General features: G+C 38.3%; 1 protein-coding gene across 2 annotated transcripts in view; it reads right to left on the reverse strand.

The window, feature by feature from the left end:
- dok6 (docking protein 6) overlaps positions 1–20,989 on the reverse strand; it is a 55,041-nt gene that overhangs the window by 11,837 nt on the left and 22,215 nt on the right. The window contains exons 2-7 of one of the 2 annotated variants that reach the window (XM_055150731.1): positions 18,027–18,134; positions 12,031–12,145; positions 8,577–8,696; positions 5,086–5,275; positions 4,075–4,213; positions 534–639 (exon numbers count right to left, since the gene is read on the reverse strand). In XM_055150731.1, the coding sequence (XP_055006706.1) occupies positions 534–639; positions 4,075–4,213; positions 5,086–5,275; positions 8,577–8,696; positions 12,031–12,145; positions 18,027–18,134 (778 nt within the window). Of the gene's footprint in view, positions 1–527; positions 640–4,074; positions 4,214–5,085; positions 5,276–8,576; positions 8,697–12,030; positions 12,146–18,026; positions 18,135–20,989 lie in introns of both variants that reach the window. The other variant, XM_055150732.1, reaches the window with a different exon arrangement.

Raw genomic sequence — 20,989 nt, forward strand, 5'->3', positions numbered from 1 at the left:
TTCAAGTTAACAGCCACATTTTACCTTTTATTTCAGTAGAGATTGGTGATTCCATGGATGAAATTATCAAAATTATTCTAGTGAAGGGGTGTGGAGTTTAAAAGCACTGTGGAGCACTTCCTGTATTACCACATGACATCACAAGGTGGAACGTGTGTTTTCTGTTTGAGAGAAGAACTCAGGAGGAAATATGCAGGGTTTGTGTGAATGAAACAAAACACAACTCCAGGTATGTTTTTAAGGAGGAAACAGCATTATAACATGGATCAGAATATATGTGCAGTATGGACCCTTTAATACTTGTTGTTACATAGTGTTACATAAGGTTTCTGGCTCAATGTTGCCATGGTGAATTATATAAAACCACCTTCATAAAATCCCACCAAAAGTGACTGCTGAGACACCTGGCTGCTTCACTTCTGATTACAGCCTGTTTCTTCCTTGTGCGTATTTATGTTTGGCTCTCCTCTGGGCTTCATTACTGACTGAACTGAACTGGCCTAATATGATAATCAGAGTGTGTATGCCTGTACCTTGGTAACTGTAGAGATCTCCCACGCTGTTTTGACGCGTGATGTGCTGCCAGTACGCGCTCCGAGGTAGAGAGATGGACTTGGTGAGTATCTCTCTGGAGTGGATCTAAAGCAGACACAGAAGAGATGCTCAGTCTAACACATATTGTGAGTCATTCATTCACAGCTCGATGTAATACCAGTGCAACACGCTTATGGTTAGGAGCTTATGTTATGGAGGGAAGAATGGACCGAATGAAAGGAAGAAAGAAACTAAGAAAAGCAAAGGGAAATGTGCAAAAATATGTACGATATTGTCATTGTGAGTAATTCATTCTCAAATCTATGGGTGCATTCACACTTTTAGTCCTGTATTTTATTTTATTATTATTTTTTTGTTTTGTTTTTGTTTTGTTTTGTAGATTTGTGTAATGGACTTTGGTTTGATCGAGTTTTCGTGCTGGTTCTGAGTTTAGTCCTGTTTTTAATGTGATATTTGTAGTTTGAATGGAACCTATAACACCAGTGAACAACACACTTAGAATCTTCTGTCATGATAGTAAGACTGAAGGGGAGTTATGCCAAAAAATAAGGAAAAATGTCAAAATGAAATAAGGAAGGATGAAATAAGGAAAGAAGTCTAGCACGTTGTCACAGTGAGTCATTCATTCAAAAATAACTCGTGAAATACACACTTAGGATTTGATGTTATGGAAGAAAGAATAGAGGAGAGAGCAGGAAAGGAAGACCGAAAGATGGAAATAAAGAAAGGAAGCCGGGAAGAAGATATGAAAAGAAATAAGAAAGTCTAGCGTATTGTCACTGGCAGTTACATGTGCACTCTAAATCCGATTTTATCAGATTTTTTGGAGTTATAAGATGCTTAAAATACTGCAAGAGGTTCAGAAAGTAGATACTTAAAAGTTCAGAAACCAGATAATCAGATTTTGGTGTGCGTGCGAACATAGCCAGTGTGAGTCATCAACAGCTCTATAATACCAATGAAGAACACGGTTAGAACAGTTTGTTATGAAAAGTAGAGCGGAGGGAAGGGAATGAAGAAAAAAATAAAGATGGAACAATGAAATTAAATTAATGAAGTGTACTACATTATTATTATAAGTCACTCATTCATAACAGTATAAACCTCTCTCTCTTTTTTTAAAACCAGGGAATAGTAGATTTAGGACCTGAAATTTCAAATCGGCTGCGTGATTTAACAGGGAATAATATGAAATACAATTAAACCAAATGCTGAGATGGAAAAAGCCTGTGATAATGGCATGCTGCATTTCCCACACATCTGTTTTTTGACATGGTTGGTTTGATGTACGTAGGTGTTTATGTGATTTATGGAGCTGAAGGTAAATAATGCACTTGGAGTGACGCCAAAATAGAGAGGTCCAGGAGTAGAGCCATATGGACAGGGCTCATCAAACACAAGGCGGGACCACATAAATAAGTAATACAAATGATCGAAGGAAAGAGAGGGAGGTTACTTCACAAAGAATATCAATGAGAGGAGGTAGGGAGGTGTAAGTGGACCAACTGTTGAAACTTATAGTATTAGACTTTAACAAGGACAATATTGGGTCAGATGGTTGAGTAGTTGGCTCATAAATGGAAGGTTGTGCTGTGTAAATCAAATGTAATGCTTTGGTCCTGGTTTGAGCCCATTCTAGTCCTGATGTAGACTTGGTTTGGTTATGTTCCAGTCCTGGTTTAGACCCATCTGGTCCACTTTGATGCAGTGTGCGTGCAATTGTGAACTACAGACTATAATATATATATATATAAAGAAGTGGACTAAGGGAATGTGATGTCACCCATAGCGTTCAGCTCCAGTCAAATGAAGCTCAAGAGGTCTGCAGTTATAGGGGCGAATTTGGAGCAGGGTTCCATATTAGGAAAGGGAATTTATTAACAGACAAAATAGCAAAATAAAAACTCCAGGATCAGGTAGAGTGGGTTAATATGGGCATTTTAAGACCAAAATGATGAAACTCACAGCAGCAGTTACAGAGAAAAGGTGACATTTTTTCAATGTAAAGTCAATTGGAGCCAGCATCGATGAAGCCAGAAGCACGTCCTTGCTCACTTCCTATCTGGAAAGTGGTGGCTAGCGAGTTAGATATGTCCATTTATATATACAGTCTATGGTGTGAATGCAACCCCACTCCAACTAATTTAACTAATTTTGTTTATTTTAGTCAACAAATAATTTTATTGGGATTATAGGGTTTTAAAATGGCCCACAGCAGAAAGGATGAGGCATGGATTAAGTAAACTGGAGTTTTAGGAGTGACTGGACAGTTGAATTTGCCTTTTCACTTATGAAGATGCTGTTTACTTGTACTTCTCTAATAATTTTAAGAGCTTTTGCCAGTGCCATGCCACGTCCCCAGGCCAAGAAAGCAAGAAATGAAGGAAAGAGCCAAGTATAAGGTGTGAGGCGGGGGCTCGACCAGGTCCAAGGCAAAATTACTCATGAGAGAGTCGAGCTGTGCGGCCTGGGGGAGAAGTGTGTTTTTGAGCGTGTGAACAGTCAAGGTCTTGTGTGTGAAAAAAAGATGATGTATTACCACAAAGATTAGTTTCTAAAAATATACTGAGAATTACATTGCCTATCTTTAATGAGAAAACACACGATTCAAAAGCAATTAGTGTTTTGGTCCTTTAAGGAAGTCCATAATTCAAATGTTTAATCTTCAGTAATTATCCTTAATGAATAATCAATGTAGAAATATATCCAGGTTTAAAAGAAAGGAAGTCATGAATCACATTTTACTGTTTGCTCCTTTTTTAACTAAAGAAAATGGAAACTTTTGAACAAGCTTAACCCATTGCTCTTGGATATTATCACTTCCTGTATTACCACATGATCTTACAAAGTGGAACAGTGTTTTCAGTTTGAGAGAAGAAATCAGACTAAATATGTAGAGTTTGTGAGTTAAACGTGTGTGAATTAAACAAGATACAATTCCAGTACGTTTTTGATGAAGAAACATTATAACATAGATTAGAAAATGGCATAATATGGGCATTTTAACTCATTTTATCTGAATATCTTCTCTTGACCTTGGTAACTGCTAAATGTAAAAACTGCCTATATACTCATGTTTATGTATTTATTTATAGTGTGTTTAATGAGTTATATAGCAATTAGATTTATAATTTCTGTTTGCAAATGTTAACATTAACATTTGAGAGCAAACTGAAATTCATAACATGTTTGAATAAGTCTTAACTACAGCTTTAGCAGTTTTATCCACAACAAAACCTCATGGAGATATTTAGTTTTTTGTACAGGATGTTATATTTCCGAATGGTTGCTAATAGTCTCCATTCAAATCACAATTTTAGATATTTTTGCAGCCTTATGTACAAGTCCCCCTATTGGCCTACAAACATATTTTAAGGAGTATCAGAAATTGATAGTTTTTAAATAATTACTTCCTGTAGCATTGTTTTGTTGGGCCTGACTCCAGTGTTTGTTTGCACCACAGTGGTGAGCTGTGAGCTGCAGTTGACAGAGCACCACACACATAAGTGGGCTGTGTACCTGGGAGCTCTTCTCCAGCTCCTCCATCATGCGCTCGTGCTGCTGGGCGATGGCCAGTGTGGCAGAGTGGACCCTTTGGTAGATCATCTCTCCCTCCCGTGTCTGGAACGTGAATAGCCCCTCTCCAGTATCGCACATCCTGGGACAAGCATGGACACATAGATGGGGGAAGCATAGTCTTTTCTAAGTTGTCCTTAATTTAAACATTATGAAAGAAAGGCATACAATTTAAATGCACACTATTGTCTCATGGAATGTTTTTATATGAGCCTAACTTCTCAAAACCTGACCTCAATAAGACATGAAAAAGTAAAAGATCAACTTACTCTGAATATGCATGACTGTTCCTGTCTGACTTAAAGCTACCATCTGTACGTTTATTCGATTTTTGTTACGAGTAGATGTTTTTTGTTACCTGGCTTTTATTCAGGCTCACTTGTGCTCTCTGGTCTTCTTCTGTCATGCTAAAGCTAGCACACAACCATACAGAAGTAACGTAGATACCATCTAGTGGTGGTATGTGAGAATACAACAGGGTCAGTTCAGCCAATCTAATCCCAAATGGTGGCTATAGTAATAATGCATTTGTCTTATACAGCACTTTTTCTGACACCAAATGTTGCTTTAAATAAGTCAAAAGACACTAAATTTTAAAGCCCATATTATTATTTTTTATTAAGTACAACTGACTATATTATCCACTGCACAGTTGTCCCTTGAAGAATAACAGAGAACATGTATGAGTCAAGCTAACAACATGAATAATTATCTGAATGTCTCTGCTCACTCTCTCCCCTTTTTGACTAATCAAACCAGTGCCTAAAAATTCTTAAATAAGAACACATTTTGGCTTGAAGGACTAAAATTACTATATTCATCTACCAGGGTCATTGTAACGCCTGAGTGACAAAGTTATGTGCACATTGGTCTAACTGACGATCTCTGAGCCCCTCTAAAAACAGCTATTCACTTGGTAATAAGTGAGTACTGAGAAATATTTCTGACACGTACCTTCCTGACTCAAAGGTGAACCAGGTGGAGTCGCGCCCGTATCGTCGTAGTGAACTGAGCGGCCACATGACGAGCTTTAGCCGTGGGTTGTGAATGTCCCACAGGTAGATGTTCTCATGGGTGATCTGCATGGTGCACTCGCCGTAGATATCCAGGTTGGGAGTCGGCATTAAGTAAACATTGAAGCGTTCTGGGAAGAGTCACAACAGCAGCTTGTTAAAAACTCGGATAACAGCAGAACAAAATGCCAAAACAGGAAACTGTGGATTTGCTTTGCTTGTCACGTCTTAGCAATGGCAGTAAAGAAGGGATGGGTTCATTTAAAAACAACACTTCTTCTCATTTACATTCAGTGGTAAATAGAGCACACAGTTTAGGGCAGAGAAGCGCTCTTTTGCAGACTCCTTTGTCAGGACTGAGGGGTAAACAGATTTCAGAATTGCTGTGCTCATCACATTGGGGGTATATCTTTTAAACTGTCTACTTCCTTTTTCTAAGTTCTCTAAAAACTCAGTGCAAAATGTGATCTCTAAACGGTTGAATTGCCAATTCATTAAAGCATACTTGTGCAATTTTACTCAGTAAATTTCCAGCTTAAACTTTTGTCTCTGCTACAAAGTCAAGTGAAGCCAAACTATTTTCAAAACAAATTTACCTAAAATCCAACTAACAAGATATCCAGGAAGTGAGCTGGCATCAATTTAAACTAGCCCTTTCACATTAAAGGTGCATTGTGTAATTTTCTGGTGGAGAGTCAAATGCTTTTCTCCATGGAGATGTTATTCTTTTGTCTGTTTCAGAGTATGATATTAAACCTTTCTACCTTCATGGAAACCAAACCAGACCAAGGTACAGCTGGATCTGTGGAGAGGCGACCCCACTCACAGTCAGAATGCCTGTTTTTCTAGGTATTTTTGAGCTATAAAACCACCTGTAATTAAATACATGTAAGGACAGCTATTTAATGTCATACTGTGGAACATTCCAGGCACACATCCATAAAAACAAACAGGTTATGGAACCCCAACCTAAAAGTTACACACCTTTGCAAGTTCACTGAGACAGGCAGTTGGAAAGCAGGCGAGAGGCACATACTGAGCAATGCACAATGATTTCAAACTAATTATGTTTAATGAATCCAAATAAAGTGGTGCCTGTGGAAGTGTATTTAGCACTCCTACCTCACAGCGGGTCGGACTGAAAGATTGAAAATGTGCCTGTAGCCTGGTCATAATTAGCAATGCTCTTGTGGGTGTATTTTAAGAAGGCTGAAATTAACTCATCTTGGTCTACTTATTGGTGCCTGCTGTTCGGAAAAGCTACTAATGATGTCATTCAAATCAGTACATAACTAATACCAAGCGATATGCTATTGTATAAAGGTAATTTTCTTAGTATTCTTGGGATTACATGAGTAGTGTTACAAATTCACAATGAAGACTATAGTGGCCCTCCATAGTTAAACAGCAAACTGAACAAAATATGGGTAAAGCTAATTATAGTATAGTTAAGTAATCTCGAATCATATTTTAATACTCATGATCAATATCTGGACTGCACAGACTTTCTGTCTAGAAACCTTCAGTCTCTATATTCAGTCATTATTTGGTTAAAATGTAAAAGTGTACAACAGAAATAATTGTTTGACTAGTCAACTTATAAAAATATTAAATAAAATAAACCTCTTAATTAGTTGACTTCGAAAATAACTGTTATTTGCAGCCCTACACTTTCTCCTTATTTTGATCAACTGATATAATAAGTGGCATTTTCTCCATAAACTGTATTAAATGAACTGACTGAAAAATGGATGACCTGTGCCACCAGTGTCTCAGTATAAACCTGTGAGAGAAACTGCAGGAGAACTTTTTAGACCAACAGTGAAATCGAAGTGGCACCAAAGTTTGCCGTGCTGATAAAATGAGAAATAAATCAGAGTTTGTTTTCTAATCTGAGTTGACTTAACCAGTGGAGAAAAAATGAAATGGCTGTTCTTTTCAATGACTCGCCCTTTACAATTGTAACCACTTTTTGCAGCCTGTTGATTTTTCGATTTCCTCGGCGGTTTCACAAATTACACTCCTCTCTTTACTGATATAACCTCCTGTTGTCTGTCTGGCCTCTTTTTCTCTTTTTTCTCCCCTTTTCCATTTCCTGTGTGTGGAATATGCGACAAAGCACATTTATTTCACAGGGCTTTTGGAGCTATAATCTCATCCATCTCCATGACAAGCTTCATTATGAGGGGAGCAAGTGATGCGCAGCACTTCTCATTAGCAACTGGGACAGGGCCTGGCCAGACTGTGACCTGTGACACACACACAGCCCCGAGTGTACAATAGGGCTTCACAGCAGTTATTGACAAAAATGTCCCATATTTCCACAGTGTAATTGGACAGCATGTGTTCTTTCTGGTGGCTGCCCCTCGGAGGGCTCAGTGCTAGTAACACATGGAGTGCGAACTGTTTGGTGGTGAGAGAGCTGAAAGAGACTGACCCCGAGTAGCACCGGCCTGGTATTTATCTCATTGTGGGGACTAAAATATGTGTACACACTCAATCCACAAGGACCTGCCTCCATTATGAGGACAAAACCCAGGTCTCCATCAGGTAAATATTTTATTATTCAATCAACAATATGCAATAAAGTTATGTAACTTTTCTTAATTCTAGAGAGTCTACCACCTGCTTGTTGCCCTGGATATGTTATTGCTTTGTCTGGAATGTTCCACAGTATGACAATAAACTTAGCTATCTTGCTTTTCTTTATTCAATTACTGGTGTATGTTATTGCCCCCTGTGAGAGGGCTCGCTTTTTTCCCAGATCCGACCTGTAAGTTAGCCTTGGGGCATGAAAATCGATAACTCTAATGCAATACTGTGGGACATTTGATGAAAAGCAAAAAAACATCAACATGGACACAAACATTTGATGGGTGGATCCAACAAACAATGTGTCATGGTAGGATTTTAGGTTGAGCCAGTAGTAACACACACAAAATTGACTCTTGTGAGCTTTTAGTCATGTTATAAAGTTACCTCAAAAACATATCTGCAATTGTTTTGTTTGAGTAAATCTTTATTACTAGTTTGTTTACCTCTCAAAAGCCCAAAATGCTCTGTTCCACCTTGTAATGTCACGCAGTGTTAGTTTTCAAGTTAACAGCTACCTTATACCTGTTGTTCAGTAGAAATGGGCAATTCCAAGGCCCAAGGCTGCAATCATCCAAATGATTCCAGTGAAGGTTTATGTTTTAAACATAGCCTAAATATAAATGTGTGTGTTAAACATGGGTAAATAAAACATAACACAACTCCAGATATCTTTCTGATGGGGAAATAACATTATAACACAGATCAGAAAATAGGGAAAGAAAAAAATAGGAAACAAAGTAAGTCAATGTGTCTCCAATGTGTCCCCAAGAAGCATGGAAACCCAACATGTGTGTATGTGTGTGTGTTAGTGTTAGCAGGAACTAATTGTGCACTCACCGCTCTGCTCCCTCTGTACCCCTGCTGCTAACAGGTCCGGCTCTCCCAGGCTGATGTCGTTCAGTCTACTGCCCAGGCACTCCACACACAGAAGCTTGCACCACTCCTCAGCGTCCAGCTCTGTACACAAACACAAGCATATTCACACACTTAAAGGCACTGTCAACATTTTACAAGCCTTTAAACCAGGCTAATGTGGCGTATGAGCTGCCCATAATGTGTCACAATAAAAAGCCCCATGCGCTGGACATGAGCTAACAGTAACTGCAGGGAGAGAATCAATGCCATCGATTTGGTGCAGATACAAGCGGCAGCAAGGTTAGTACCACAGACCACAGGACTCTAGGTGGTCTGTGCTTTTCCTGGTAAACCAAACAAAACCAATACAATCAACCATGATATTCTAGTAATATACAGACATCATGGAAATTGGAATATGGGTTAACGAATCTGTGTCTGTATCTGCCTCATAGAGAAGAAGCTGACCATAGACGACTGGGGTTTCAATGAATCACTGATACAGAACACTTAACAAGTCAATTTGGCACTTAGGACTGTCTATTTCTAACTCATTAAAGGTGGACTGTGTAACTTTTCTGGTGGAGGGTATGCCACATGCACCTCCTTGTCTCCATGGTGATGTTTTTGCTTTGCCAGGAGTTTTCCACACAATGGCATCAAACTTGTTTATCACCATTGAAGCAAGCACTGATGTCATTAGATATTAGAAATTACAGGTCAAACCCGTGGAAAGACCGCTCACTCGAACCATTTATTTAATGCAATAACAGTAATAACTGGCCTGATTCATCAGTCGGTTTCACCTCATAGAAACCGTCTGACCTTAGGATTAGGATTTGTTTGCTCGATGGTAGACAGGTACTTTTTTTATTTAACCAATCACTGCTATTTGGTCATGACGTATGTAATACGGCGGAAAGCTCAGTGGTGTCCAAGTAATTGGCGGCACAACAGCAAACAAAGCAGAGAGTGAACATGTCTGTCAACGACCATTGTTGTTTCTGTGAGATGAATTTGCAAATTAAAGGTAATTGGCCGGTGCACGGTCTAAAACTTCCAGGGGTCTTGCAAACCATCTAGTGTATTCTGATTCCTGACCTAGTCGCTGGAGAGAAATGAAATGGAGCAGAAGCACTAGGTGGCGCCAGCCTGGCTAAATAATAACATCTCTATGGAGACAAGCAGGTGACAGGTTCCCCTATAACAGAAAAGTTGCATAGCCCACTTATAAGTCTAAAAACATGTCTTGTTTGTAATAGTGTATATCCAGCTACTTGCAGAGATTAGAAATAATATGTTGGGTTTTTTTTTTTTGTATTATGAGCATTATTACTTCAATATCTGTTTTCACAATAACAATGTTACTGCTTAGATTACATAAAACCAAAAGGAAAATCTCTTATTTGTGACCACAGTGAACCCAACTGACCACTCGCCACCATTTAACACAATGTACAATTCTGTCCATCAAATAAATGGTCCACACAGTATATTGACCAATTTAAGTTTGCAGTTGTTGTTGTTGTAGTTTGAAAGTTGTGTTGTTTTTGTTAAGTCAGTGTTTACAATGAATCATATTTTCAGTTGTCTTCTGTAAGCTCCTGCTAAAACTTACTGAAGTATGAAATGAGACGAGCTCCGGAGTTGTTTATCTCCACCAAGCTTGTTCACACCAAACTCTGTGGAATAACCGCCATAGCGCTATAGCTAGTCATGTATGCAACATCAAAAAGACAGCAGCAATTCTCTTTATATTAAGCAACTGTCATCGCACTCCCAGTTTTGATATGCAGAGATGGATTTTCACTTTTTTGTAATAGACAGCTTGTTTGTCAAATCAACAGAGCTGTCCAATGGGAGAACTGCTTACAACTTTGAGAGGTTAGGGAAAGGTCTGTAGCAGCCTGAAGCAACTGAGCACAACACAAGGAAATATGGAGGATGTGCGTACAGACTTAGAGGCTATAGAACCCTCTTTGCACTTTAAGATACCAGTGCAGGGCTCCCAGGATTCAGATTCGACTTATTCAGAGTTACTTTAGCCTTTAAGTGGCTCTAAACTCCCACACCTTTAAGGCCAGCGAGTGGAGAATTCGCTATACAAACAAACATATGGCAGCGGATATAGGCAGACTGAGGAAATATGGTGGGAGGAGGCTGTTTCGGAGAGCGTAGGTGGACCATGGAACAGGATGCGAGGAATGGGGAGTTGGAGTGACAGAAAATGTGACAATTGAACAGGAGACGGGCTTGAGGTTGGTCTCCGTGGTTACACAACACCAAAATAGGATCCCTGACACATTTTTATTGGTTCACATTCGTTCGATGCGCTCTTTGATACGCTCAGATTGAGTCATAGCATCTGCTCATCACTATGTGGGCACAACAATACACTAATAATAAAGTAAACACGACGCCTGACAAGGTTTTAAAACAGCTGCTAAATCAAAATAGCAGTCATAGTTTTTGCATGAAACACGTTTCACATACCATGCTATTTTAATGACTTTGTATATATAGACAAATAGATACAACATTACATTTAACTTCGAATTGACTTGTTCTGTGGTCAATAGGTGAGGGGGTACACAGTGATACAACACAACTGCTGATTTTCCTAGAGTCTGTTTTAATGCCTCTTAAATAGTTTAGGGAGGTTTGTCTTTGCCATTTAAGCTTTATTTTCTCTAGTGGAAGCTTGCCAAATTTCTATCTGATGCAGATACGATTTCTTGTAACCTAACCCAAACCCAAATCGAATTCTAGCCCTGGAAAACAACTTGACTTTACTTGCCTCTGCAGCAGCAAGGCTTTCTCATGATGGCTTGGTAAAAAGTGCTTTGAAATCACTCCATCGTGCACATGTTATAAAGAGCTGTGTATATATGGTTGTATAGGAGCTAAGTGTGAATTCCCACTAGAGGAGCTGTGAATGACTGGTGAAAATGATGGGGTTGCAGGATATAAAGGACTCTGGGAGGTCAGTGTATCCATATGGTACTGTTGGCAAAAAAATCTATATTCAAGAAGCTGCTATTTATGGTACTGCACCTGTATCAGAATATACTCTTTCTCAATACGCATTATTAGTCTCACATTTCACACATTAGAAGCAATCTATTTTGTTACACAACATAATTGGGTTGAAACACACTGTAAATAATGCCCAATATTGTTTTTCATACCTGCAGTTTAGAAATCGATATTCAGGAACAGCGCCTCCTATTTCTTAACGCAGCGGCAAATGAGCACGACTTGGCTAAACTCCAGTTCTTCTAAGTTTTCTGCTTGTCTTCTGTGCTCTGACCTTTCACTTCTTACAAAATACTTACCAAACTTTTCAGATACACCCCTCCGCTCCCCGCCTCGTAACTCCTGCATACAGAATAAGAGGTACACAGCAAACATCTCTATCTAAAAAGCACATAGTTACCTGATTCACAAGCGAAAGTCTTGGAGGTGTCGTCACAGAAGATAATGGCGACAGCGTGCTTCTTTGTCTCTCGGGGCATGCGGGTGATGTTTTTGATGTTGTGGAGCTCGGTGATCTGTGAAGGCAGAGACAGCAGCATTAGAGGGAGAGAGCAGGGATCAGCACTGGGTGAACTGCACTGGGTATACAAGTGTAAGCAAAGACAGGCTAGACTCATTTAAATACGACTTGTGTAGGAGAATATAGGCACTGTGTGGAAACCGTGTTCTATCTAGTGATAAAAGCAGACTTGACACTCTTCTTCTTATGTGTAATATCTTTTGTCATTGAAGTTTATGACATTACACTACTTTTATTAATCTTCAACCACAATATTTACTGGCACATGTTAGCATTTCTGATAGATTCCCATTAGGGATGCACCAATCAGATACTGGTATCGGGTATCAGTGCCAATACTGAAAAATTAGCTGGATTAAATATCGGTTTCCAAAAATCGCTTCAGCCATTATCCTAACTGGACATATAAATTGATATAAAAAAGATTATTTACTGGTCGTGCTCGGTCCAGAAAGTCTCACAATGTTAACTTTTATTTATACAAAGCTGTTCAGTAGTTACTTGAGATAAATAAGAGTTATGTAACACTTTTGGCTCAGTTTTGTCTTATTTTATTTTTGTTTAAAGAAAATAAATGCTGATTTCAGTCTCTGAACTGGTATTGGTTGATAGTGTGTATCAGCAGACATTAAAAGCTAAAGTACTGAGATATTGGAATTGAAAATTGGTGCATCCATAATTGTCATAAGGTTATACGAATATCAACATTAGGATGAAATTATTGTCAATGATGTCCACCCCTATGACTTGTTGAAAATGATTTTAATATTTTACTTAATTTATTCCATATACCTGTTGCTAGAAACCTTTAACATTCCCCTTTATTATCTGAGATCTCCATTACAGTCACACTAAACCTCAAAGATCACATTTATGTTATTGAGCATCAGCACTCTATGTACAGATGAAATTGTTTTCTTGTCCGAGCCAAGTTAAAATTGTCGACCTTATGAAGATCATTCTCATACTCAGCATCCTTTTAGTACAAATGTTCCTATTATTTGTCATGTATATTGTCATCTCACATACCTAACTGAAGTGTACATTAGCATTAGCCTTATTTAGCCTGTAGTGCCTCTGTATTTATTTTAAAAGCATTCAGTGGACAATGGGGGCTGATGATTATAAACCTTGTGCATGCGCTGAGTGGCTCTCCTTGAGACAGCTCCTTTAGTCAATCTGGAGCAAACCAATCTAAAGCATCTCAATCACTTATGCAGAGAATTGATCGGCAATATAAAAAAGAAAAGATTACATTTAATTGAATATCACCCGCATTTACAGGCCATTTTGTTCAACAGTCTTCTGTGTGTTCCCTCCACCCGGGAGATAAGCCCCATTACATTATTGTAGTCTATTGTGTGCTAACCATGGGACCACTGCCAGACTGTTGGGAATGAATTAAGCGGGCACGCTGCCTGCACAGTACAGCTCCAGTGTGAGAGGTTAAAGGAGAAACCTCATAAACATACACAACATGAGGGGCAGCCATTCCTCTCTCTGATAGCATGACATGTAATCAATGATACTTATACTTGCAGATCACTCCCCTGCATTGTGTTTATTTAGCTGAAAAAAATAAAATAAAAATACATGAATAAACTATCCACATACAAAAATATTGCTTTTAAGAGCTTTACACCAACACTAAGAACATGTGGGAGAAGGTCTATACTTCAACAATACAACATAAATTTGCATAACATTTTGTCAACTAAAACTAAAAATATCTAACTGCATGATAGAGGAATTGCATTTCTGTGCTGTGCCAGCCCAACACTGCCAGTTCATTCCTTGTTATCTTGGTCTACGTCATCAGAGGTATAATACTCCCTACAGTGCTAGAGTAGACTGCACTAGAATGAACAACACTATCACAATGTTTTGGGAGCTCATGTTTCTAAATGCCGGGTCCTCTACTGAGGGTAAATAAACTCTAGTGTCATGTCTCTACTTTCTCTTGGACTTTATTTCAATTTAGTCTACAGCACTGATAAATCTTGACTACGGCTGAAATGCATTTTTTTTTTTTTTTTCAAAAAAAATAAAATAAAAAGATATATATATAATTTTTAAAAAGTGTTAAGTGCATATCACGAAAATTTACAGAAGACTCCCTGCTACATAGTAAAATAAATAATCTACGACACCCGTGGATCATCATGTTATAATTTGCACATTTTAAATCACAATATTCATCTAAAACAACTTAATAAAAGAAACAAGTCTGCTGACTTCCCTGTAAAAAAAAAAGTGGTGCTCAATGGGAGCTGACAATGCTGTAAACGTCATCACAACAAAGAGATGACATCTCTTTTGAATAGCTGCAGATCACACAAGCAAGCTGCAGATTTTATTTTTTTTCTTGTTTGTTAATTTGTACCAAAATAATATCACCAACTGAGAAAATAAAATTGGAGAACAAAGTAACTACAGAGCAGTGGGCGTATGTCGGTGGCGGTGAAAACAAGGATTGATCAGTAGTACAGCATCTTGAAAATGAGCGATTAAAGATTTCTCGAACGAGCACAAATCACTCCAAATACAACTGTGGGTGAGTAAAAGATGAGGGGAAAAAATATAACATGGTTAAAGGTTTGAAAAGTAAAATTCGCAGAATATGTTTGTTTTAACAGAAGAAGGGTGTGCAAAAGATAAGAGTTCATTTTCAAAGAGGGTGTGATTTAAGTTTACATCTGTCCTCAGGCCAAAACATCACACATTTAACTGACATGAGACTTTGTAGCGTCTGGTTTGGTTCTTCCTTTTAGCTCTGCTTGCGTGGCTCAACCCTCCTCTGGTGCCTGAGGCAAGAGCCCATGCAAAGTGAGTCATTTCTAAAGAGCCAGATTCCTCATTGCGTTCTCTTTAATCTGTTTTCGCCGTCAGATAATCTCATATAAAAGAGTTACTTCTCTTTGCTGCGTGTCTTATTTACACCCTCTATATGCACATATATTAGACTATAGCTCCACTCCACTTTAACTGTCAGCAAGAAGGCAATGTAGTGCGCACAAAAACAAGTTCTCAGAGGCTAAAAATATTCAGAGCGTGCGTGGACCAGTGCTTCTCAGACACACAAACATGGAAAATAACAGAAATGGAATAAACGTGACGAGTTGAAACTAAAAATAGGGGCCAAATCAGCCACCGGTGCAGCCTGGAAAGCAGTGCTGCGTTGAATGTAGCCCTTAGTTGGGACCTTTTCTTGATCTTTGGGGCGATGCATTATCAGGTGCAGTGGTGCATGTGCGCGCTCATCGCTCACTCTCCACAGAACGGGTGTACAAGGTGCCCCCGGGGACCAGAGCCACCGCACAGGACGCCCCGTGTGACAGCATGATGTAGTAACCACGGAGACGCTTTATGGCAAACACACAGCTGCTACTGTACCAGCTAACCAGTGGACTCAGGATACAGAGACGCTCGTATGAACAAGTACATAGTATATACTGTACACAGAAATGAGAATGAAGATAATTGGACAAATAATTATATATAAAAAAAATAATACAGCCACAAGCAGCAATCATTGGTCCTCACTCGCGCCTACTCCATGCCCAGCCCACACCGCACCCCATGAGCATCTGGTTAACAAATGTAGTTTGGCTATGCCAAAGTTTTTGTCAGGACGTCCCATTGGCAAGGACAGATTTTTGGTTTGTTGCTATGGCAACACAATGTGAGATGGGGTGTGGCCAGCATTAAACTTTTGATCTAGAGCATGTCTCAAATATGTGTACCAAACTTTGCATGTCTACGACAATTAACATTTTATTGTTCCATACAAATTGCCTAGTGAGGTACTGTTGCACCATTTTAAAAATGTTCTTATGTAAATCTGTTCAAGGTTGGGGTGTTCACCCATGATTAAAGTTTGAGTTAAATCATCCAAAGATTCTGCAATTTGATGATTTTGAAAAATAATTTAGTTTTCTCCCTGAATTTAGTCTTAATCTGTAGGGAGCGCTAATGCAAGTTAGAGTTTCAATAGTTAGCAAAGTTTCGTGTGTTTTTGCCATTGTTCACAGGGTGAAAAATGGGTGGGTTGGTTATGAAAAAAAAAAATGAAAAAAAAGTACATTCTGTTTACTGTATACTGTAATAATATTCTGATACAAGAATAATGTTCCACTTTTTTTAGCTAGCTCTAAAGATAGTCAAGTACTACGCTACATTACAATTTAGATCTGTGGAGAATCGTCCCATATTCACGGAAGGAATTAATATATTTTTGAGCAAATCAAACACCCATAATGAATAAATGCAAGATGGATATGTTTTATGTCATACCAGAAGATTCCAGGCTAAGCAATAACATCTCCATAGAGACAAGCAGGTGCTAAAAGTGAATTAGACTTTTTAATAATTTGATTTGTGGAATATGTTATAAGGAAAAATACCTTACCATAAATATACTGCAGATGCACAACATGTTTTGCAATAACCTTTGTTTCTTGTGGATCAAATATTGTGTTTTCAGGAAATGAGAAGAAGTCAGATTTGTCTATATAATGCAAGCCCTGTATGGAAATGCTGTATTTGAGAATCACAGCTTTCATGTGTGTAACGTGTAGACACTTTATTACAGAGCACTAAGTCAGCACTCAGTGCAAAAAGCCTCATTGTTATCTGCTGTTAGGTCGCTTCTACTCCTTTAACACCAGCTCCTCTCGCTGTAATGAGCCATAATTGGAGAATTTCAAAGCGTTCGGAGGTGGAGAGAGATATCATATGCGGGATTATTGCCTCCTAAAGGAAAGGGAAAAGGGCCTCTGAGGACTAGATAAAGTTACCGAATGTGCCTTAATGGACTTTTAACTCCATCATCGGAGAATAGCAGTCAGCCGATCTGATATAAAGACAGAGAAAGCTATTGTTAGACATGTGCACAGCTTATTGCTATTATAACTTTTTTATAACACTATATTTGAATTCTATTTCCCTGAAGTGTGTTCTTGAGTAGAGGGTGTATTAGTTCAAATACTATCAGTTTTCAAGTTTCATGATTGCTGTTTTGAAACTGAATATTTACTGTTTGACTTTTGCCTAGACCTGTGCCACTATGGCTCTTGGGTCATTTCTGCATACTAAACAGAAAGTTGTTTGGGCATCATGATCTTTTGAGTGGGTGATCATGACATGAGTGGGAGTGTTGTTTTGGGGGGGCACACAATAGCGTATTATGATCTCATTAGGCTCAAGAATATTCTACTCAGAATATTTTGTTGGCATCTGTTGTCTTTGGATTGTAACCAAATACAGCCTACATACTTGATTAGCCATAGATTGTTGTTGTCATTCATAGAAACTTGCAAATAAATTATGTCAAGCCAATTTGTTAACTTACATTGTCCAAATGTTTTTGTGAAAAGTAAAAAATGCTCTAGCTGAGGAGCAAATATAGCAAAATCCTACTCAACATAAACACCTGTGACCCACAGGTTGGCAGTGCAATTCCAGCTCCCACAGATGAATTCTGAAGACACTTAAACTCTCAGTGTCTGCAGACACTGGTGTGTAAGTGTGTGTGTGAATGGGTGAGTGGTTCCTTGATGTAAAGTGCTTTGAGTGCATTGAAGGTGGAAAAGTGCTATATAAAAATTTGACCATTTATCACAATACGACTTTGTGATTTGTAGCGCAATGTAAAAGGTGACTATGTAACCTTTCTGGCACATGGGGATTGATGGTTTTAGATACATTCTGTAATATAATTGCAAGTTTAGAAAATCTACCATACAAAGGTACTGCATCTATTTTCTAGTGAACCATCTTATATTGAATATCTGTCAAGTTAGAACAAAACAGTACATTGCTAGAATCATCTACAACATAAATCCACACAGTGCATAGTGAGAGTGAGGTGAAGTTACCTTATGAAAGCTCCTGAAGTAGGCTGCCTTCTCGTCTGGGTATTTCTCTAACCGCCGCGGCCCTTTGCTCGACGCCTTCTTGAACACAAGCCAACACCTCCGGAAGATCTGACAACACAAAACCAACAAGAGTTAAATATACAGCTTCCTCCAGTGAAACGAATACATTAGAGCACTGAGGAGTTTATAGTGCTTCAACATTAATTTGAGGATCTGGAACTTAGGACACTCTTTGTCTGGTCTGGTTTAAATCCTGGTGTAGTCCTGGTTTTGACCGAGTTTAGTCGTAGCTTTGACTGGGTTCTGCTGTATTTCAGTCCTATTTTAAACCTGAGTTACGCTATGCCAAGTTTAGTCATAGTTGTAAAAAGTTCCTCCAGTACTTCTTTAAATCTTCACTTAGTTCACCGCTATGCTTTTTTATCATCATCTTATACTGTTCAGATTTATGCCTGATGAAAATGTGGTACCATCTTGCCAAATACTTGATAAGTGATACTATTTGAGTAACCTTAAAACAGCTGAAGAGGTATCAAATTCACAAGAGGAATGCATGCTGACTTGAAGCTTAAATTAGTTTGTTCGGGAACTTTATAAAAACTTAAATGACGTTCCAGTTGCACCAAGACGACACTGAGCGATGAGTCAATTTTGTGAAAGATGTTAATAATACTCCCATATCTGATGCTGATTGCAATAACGATATCCTCTGAGTCATATACTGTATATTTATAGTGCTGTGAAGTGGATATATACAGCAGAAAAGTGGAAGTGAAAAACACGAACAGCCCTCTGCAATGCCCCTGCCATGATGTGATCCTCCCCATTGAGCTAAGGTCAATATCAGGGCTAAGGTAACAGGAAAGAGTCTACAATGGAGTGAATTAATGTTTTTATGAATAGAAAGTACATGCTGCTGTGGTAGTAAGATAGAGAACGTTGTGGACATATCGCATATCAGTAAAATGTTTTCTACGTGGAGAAACAACGCTGGATATTTGGGAGTTTGTTAACACAGTGGCAGAGTAACCCTTCCTCAAAAGTAATTAGTTTTTTTATTAAGTATTCAAACTTCCTCTTAATGTCCATAAATTGCCCATGTGAATGAAGAGAGAACAGTATGAAAAGACATAATGCCTTTCTTAAGTGAAAATGAGTTGTCCTTTTTAACAGTGCAGTTTTTTGTGCATGTTTTGATGACACAAGGACCAAACATATGAGCAGTTATGCCAATGCAATCTCTATTACATGGCTATTAATGTCTCCCCCCACCAGAAATTACAGAGTACACCTTTAAATCAAAGGTAAAACTGAGTAGTCTCACTTTGGTTTATTTTAGAGTAGGATGGAAGGGAGGGCACCACAATAAACCATCATAAAATGTGTTTAATAACGGAATACTGAATACATAGACAAGACAAGTAATAGACATTGAATCAGAGTATTCTAACAAAACACTATGTTTCTTGCATAGTTTGTTATGCTTGGATTAATTATCACTAGTTAGAGAAGGAAAATCGCTCATGCACTCACCACAAGGGCAGTGTTTTCTATTTTTGTCACTAATACTGCGCAGTTTGAAGCCTACATTCTATGATCAGAAGTACTGCAATGAAATCCTTTACTCTTATGAAAGTAATTGTTTCTGAATACCACTAAATAAAAGAGTAATTACCAGAATACAGTTACTCTAAAGTATTCTGGATATTTTCTGTATATATTTAGTTACTTCACAACACCAAAATGAATGAATCTGTTCCTGAATGAAATGAATCTAGCTATTGATCTGTAATACAACTAAGACACACCATCAATCATTATACAAGTATTGGTAAAGCAGATATTTTAACTACATTTTAACTTTGGTGTTTTAATTTGAATACTGTTACTATGGATTAGCTGGTGTTTGATAGTTTGAAGGCACATTCTTGACATGCACAATGCGTCAAAGAGTTTGACAAAAGCATATGCATTAAGTAGGGTCGTACAAATCTCTGCTGAATGACTATTTGCTTTTCAAATGGGCCCATTATTGTCTGTGATTCCCTGATTTATGCAGAGGAAGATGAGTCACCTTAAATATAGGCCCGGACCACACAATCCACTGAATGAAAGATTGGCATTCAACAGGAAGGAAACAGGTGAGTAAATTATTCAGTTCTTTAAAAATTGATTCATTCTTTATTTATTTATTATTTAATATGTATTCCTTTTCATTTGGGATCATTAGGTTTAGCCAGCCATTTATTTATCCAAATGCTTTATTCATAAGGTTTTATACAGCTTTATGGGCATTTGGGGTGGCACTGATAGAAATATAGGATTACAACCATAGACTTTAGATATAAATGGACATTACTAACCCAATAGTCACCGTGTTCCAAACAGAAGGTGTATAGGGATGGTTTCAGCTCGATCGGCTCCAATTGACTTTGACTGAAAAATGTCACCTCGTTCCAAATTCACTCCTTTAAGCCTCATGAGCTTCATTTGCCTGGAGTCGAATGCTATGGGTGGCGTCACACTCCCTTAGTCCACTTCTTTACAGTGTATGATTGTAGTACACAGTAGTATACAGTATTTATTTATTTTTTTTGCTTAGTCAACTTAACAATATTTCTTTTGTGTAACTGTTACACCCTTACCTCTCAATTAAAGGTGCATTGTGTAACTTCTGGTGGAGGGTTCGTCAAATGCTTTTATTCATGGAGATGCTATTGCTTTGTCTGGAATGTTTCACAGTATGGCATTAAACCTTTCTATTTTCATGGAGACCAAACCAGAACAAGTTGCAGGTCAGATCTGTGAAGAGGCAATCCCACTCACAGTCAGAATGTGTGTTTTTCCCTTGGTATTTCTGAGCTATAAAACCACCTGTAATTGAATAAATGTAAGAAGAGCTGTTTAATGTCACACTGTGGAACATTCCAGACAGAGCAATGACATATCCATAGAAACCTGCA

Source organism: Boleophthalmus pectinirostris, unplaced genomic scaffold, assembly GCF_026225935.1.
Source record: "Boleophthalmus pectinirostris isolate CB_2022bp ecotype Guang Dong unplaced genomic scaffold, ASM2622593v1 HiC_scaffold_15, whole genome shotgun sequence".
Classification (NCBI taxonomy): domain Eukaryota; kingdom Metazoa; phylum Chordata; class Actinopteri; order Gobiiformes; family Gobiidae; genus Boleophthalmus; species Boleophthalmus pectinirostris.